The sequence below is a fragment of the Myotis davidii genome, unplaced genomic scaffold (assembly GCF_000327345.1).
Source record: "Myotis davidii unplaced genomic scaffold, ASM32734v1 scaffold284, whole genome shotgun sequence".
Classification (NCBI taxonomy): Eukaryota; Metazoa; Chordata; class Mammalia; order Chiroptera; family Vespertilionidae; genus Myotis; species Myotis davidii.
This window is the reverse complement of record NW_006295261.1, coordinates 7,932-11,998: the sequence shown is the minus strand read 5'-3', so window position 1 is coordinate 11,998 and position 4,067 is coordinate 7,932. Positions and strand designations below refer to the sequence as shown.

The 4,067-nt window shown below is 41.7% G+C and overlaps 1 protein-coding gene across 1 annotated transcript in view; it reads right to left on the bottom strand.

The window, feature by feature from the left end:
- The window catches only part of AMBN (ameloblastin), an 18,667-nt gene extending 17,149 nt beyond the window's left edge, over positions 1–1,518 (bottom strand). Inside the window, exon 1 of the mRNA XM_006769924.1 lies at positions 1,463–1,518. Coding sequence (XP_006769987.1) covers positions 1,463–1,518 — 56 coding nt within the window. The remainder of the gene's footprint in view (positions 1–1,462) is intronic.
- Between the last annotated feature and the right edge of the window lie 2,549 nt (positions 1,519–4,067).

Here is a 4,067-nt window from a genome sequence, read left to right as displayed (position 1 = left end):
TGGGTCCAAAGCCCACAGCTCCCCCACCGTAGACATGTAACCCAACATGCAGGGCTGAAATAGCAGCTGCTCATTGATGCTGGGGGAGAATGCCTGCCTCCCATTTGGCCCGAGGGAGGACTCCCAAGGTACATGATAGATCTGCTCTTCCCAAAGTGTGTACTGAGAAACCTGCTGAGATGTTCCTTGAAGCAAAGGCCATGTGGCTAAGTAGAAACATTGCATTTTATTTCCTCAAGCACGTCATTGGTTCAGGGAAACTCCATAATAAAGAAACTTTCCCCCGATTTCCCCCACATTTGATTTTCTTATAAAATTTGTTAACCTGTGTGTGATAAATGTTTTCCCCTACGTCCCACGTGGTTCAGGGTTCAGGATCTGGAAGAGGAGCCACACACACACGAAAGAGAAGAGACAAGAGATAATTTAGAAATATTGGGGGGCCAGGCGGGTAAGTCCAACTCAAGGGGAAGGACTTCCACTGGTGCTCAGGCCTCACCAACCTTTTATTGGTTTGGGATACACTCATCTGGTGGGGAAGTTGCTTCAGCTGCCATTGTCTAGACCAGCCGTGGGCAAACTACTGCCTGCAGGCCGGATCCGGCCCGTTTGAAATGAATAAAACTATTGAAAAAAAAGACCGTACCCTTTTATGTAATGATGTTTACTTAGAATTTATATTAGTTCACACAAACACTCCATCCATGCTTTTGTTCCGGCCCTCCAGTCCAGTTTAAGAACCCATTGTGGCCCTCGATTCAAAAAGTTTGCCCACCCCTGGGCTAGACTAACAGTGGGTGCACAGCTCTGACCTTTGCTAGGGCTTCGAGGGTCTCCAGCCTTCTGGGTTCTCTGTCCATACCTCTCTGCTAGTGAAGACAATAGGCGGTTTCCCACACCTGTGGACCTGATGTTCTATAAAACATACCTTAGGAGATGCTACTGAAGGTGAAGTCTGTCACAGCCCCGAATGTGAGCCTTGAGGACGGGGCTGTCATTTACTTTCTGTTTCTCCAGTGCCTGGTACGTATAGTTGCTGACATATATAGGGCACAGCATTTGTTAAATACGTGACTCAGCAAATAAATGAACTCATCTGGCCACTCCAGACGTGTTTACCCGAGAGGAAGGGGCAGCACAGACATGCGCTTATTCAGGGCGAGAGAGGAAGATCCTTCACTTTCAGTATTGTGCCTAAGGACACGCAAGTCATCCCTCCTTAATCTTCTGAGATGTGTGTGAAATTGGATTGATTCCTGCATCGCTTTGGTGGAAAATGGGATGGAAAAAGGGCAGTATATTTATTCAATATCTGTTAAATGATAGATGGTAAAGAGGCACCTTGTCTATGCTATTTCCTGTAATCTTTGTATCAGCCTTATAGAGTAAGTCTTATTGTCCACATCTTTAGAGATAATGACACAGGCTCCAAGAAGTTCAGGAACTTGCCAAAGACACATACCCCATAAGCATGTCAACATTTGAATTCAGGTCAGACTGACTCCCAAATCCATACATGCTGCCCACCCTATATCACACTGTTTCTAAGTAGGGAACTGGATTTGGATAGATGGTATTAACACAGATTATTTACTTTGAGACTTAGATGTGCTTTGAATTTGTTGTGTATGAATTCTTAACATTAATTCACAAGATTAATTCAGAGTAGTCTTTAAAATGGAAGAAAGCCCAGACTACTGACTCAATTTCTTTCATTTGATTATGGGCTCCTCTATATATTTTTAAAAACAAACAGAAAATCAATTTCTACCACTCTAAAGCTTGGAATTGTTAAGTTATGGTATAAGTGTTCTGCATAAAAAAAGTATCCTTTTCTTTGTGTTTTTTAACCCTGTGGCTTTTTTAGACACTGTCTCTTTGCTCATTTCTTAGCTAAATTTTAGCATTTGTACCAATTCTGCAAAGGCAAGAAAACTTACTGATTTTTTTTTCTTTGGAAGAGCTGGTCAGAACCGGCGGTCTCTGATTACAGGCCTAAGCCAACTTGGAGAAAATCACATTCTGTTCAGTCCACATTTCTGTCTGATAGGCAATGTCTGAAGGTGTCTGTGGGGGTAATTACTCAGGGAAAATATAGGCTAGAAAAACCAAGAAATGGGTAGACGATCTTTCCCCCAAAAAACCAAAGAAATTACCATTACCAGAAAGTAAACCAGGAGAGTCAGCATGCCTAAAATTTTAGGGTTTTCATGATTCAATTAAGAGACCAATTAAAACTGGAGAAACATTTTAAAGCACATGAACAAAAAATTTGTGAGCTAAATATATACGAAGGAATTAGAAAATGTGAATTTGCCAAGTAGTTTCATTTCTCAAGATTATTTTTATGGATGTGTGACTGCTAATAATGATTGTAAATGATATGAAACAACAATAAAGAATATTATTGAGCTCCTGCAATGTGCTAGGCATCTATTAAGCACTTGACATACACTATCTCATTTAAAAACTTGGAAGTTCAGTCCTGAATGGTAGCCATGATCAAAGTTGGGGAGCAACTGCTCCCCTTTAACAGGGCAAGCATTCTCCTTATTTTTCTTGTACCTGACTGGCTTCACTCATCTATGTTACCTGCTTTGCCTGGGCAGGCAGTTTGGTTTTTGATGCCTGCTGAAATCTAAAGTGCTTGTCACTATAGCATGAAGGGTAACTGACCAAATTCTTTCTATTCTCTCACAGAGCATACGATGTCATGTGGCTTACGATGTTACACGTTGTAGCAACAAAATATGCTTCTTCGTTAATGAAAGCAAAATAGGAAGAGATGCATTTTCAGGCCTCATGGAGACGGATGTCATCCAATCCCTTGTAATTGCTCTGGTATCTGCCAGCAGCTTCAGGTCTTCGCAGACACTCAGCTTTCACATAGTGACAGTCACCATGATGGAGACACAACTGTTGCCCATGCCACTTTGAATGAGCCAGCTATTAATAAATGCCTCTTCCTAAATTTCCAGTATAAATTTCCTTAGAGAGAGGACCTGACTGATTCAACTCATCATCATTCTCTGCAGGAGGTCTGCATTAGGCAGATCTTCTGAGGCAGGGCACTACACAGGCTGTTGGCCAGAATACCCACCCCTAGTCCAACCATTTGTGTCCAGGGAGGCAGAGTGAAAAGTATGAGGCATGATTAAAGAGCCTTTTAGAAGGGGATGTGGGCCCAGCAGGCATTCTGAAGCTCCCACAAGGGTCTATGACTGTCAGATACCTTTCTTGGCCTGTCCAGTTATAAGTTTCTTGACGCAATGCTACAAAATACAATTCCTCCCATTTTTAAGGAGGATAAAAGCTTTCTAATGTTGGGATGGGCTTCTTCTTCTTTATTTTTACTCTATTTTTCTTTAGCTCTCTTTTAAGAATTCTCTTTAGAGAAAATATTGGCAGAAGAGAGGATTGAAAATTAGACCTGAAGTCACAACAAATTGTAAGGTTAATTCAAAGGTAAAAATTCTGGGAACCTCTATTGCAGTGACATTAATTGTATTTATTCCCATTAAACTGTTTCCACATGACTCCTCATGGATGAACTCAGTGCATCTGTACGGTCATTCACAAGTACCACTGGTGATTTATGTGAGTGAGTCGGTGTTCTCCGATGCTGAGATTATAAAGGTGAATAATCACAGTCCCTTTCCTCAAGGAGCTAACAGTCTGTGAGAGAGTCAGACATATAAGGAACTTATTAAAGTTTGGTCTGCCCTAGCTGGTTTGGTTCAGTAGATAGAGTGTTCACGTGTGGACCAAAAGGTCCCAGGTTCTATTCTGATCAAGGACATGGGCACGTACCTTGGTTGCAGGCTCCTCTCTGGCCCGGGCCCTGGTCAGTGCATGTGCAGGGGGCAACCAATTGATGTATTTCTTTCACACTGATGTTTCTCTTTGTCTTTCCCTCTCTCTTGCACTCTCTCTAAAAATCAATGGAAAAATATCCTCAGGTGAGGATTAAAAAAAAATTTGGTCTGACAAATGTTGTAATACAGGGATATGCCTGGAACTAAGAACTATGCTACCATATAAAGTTTAGATGTTGGCTTATTTACTCA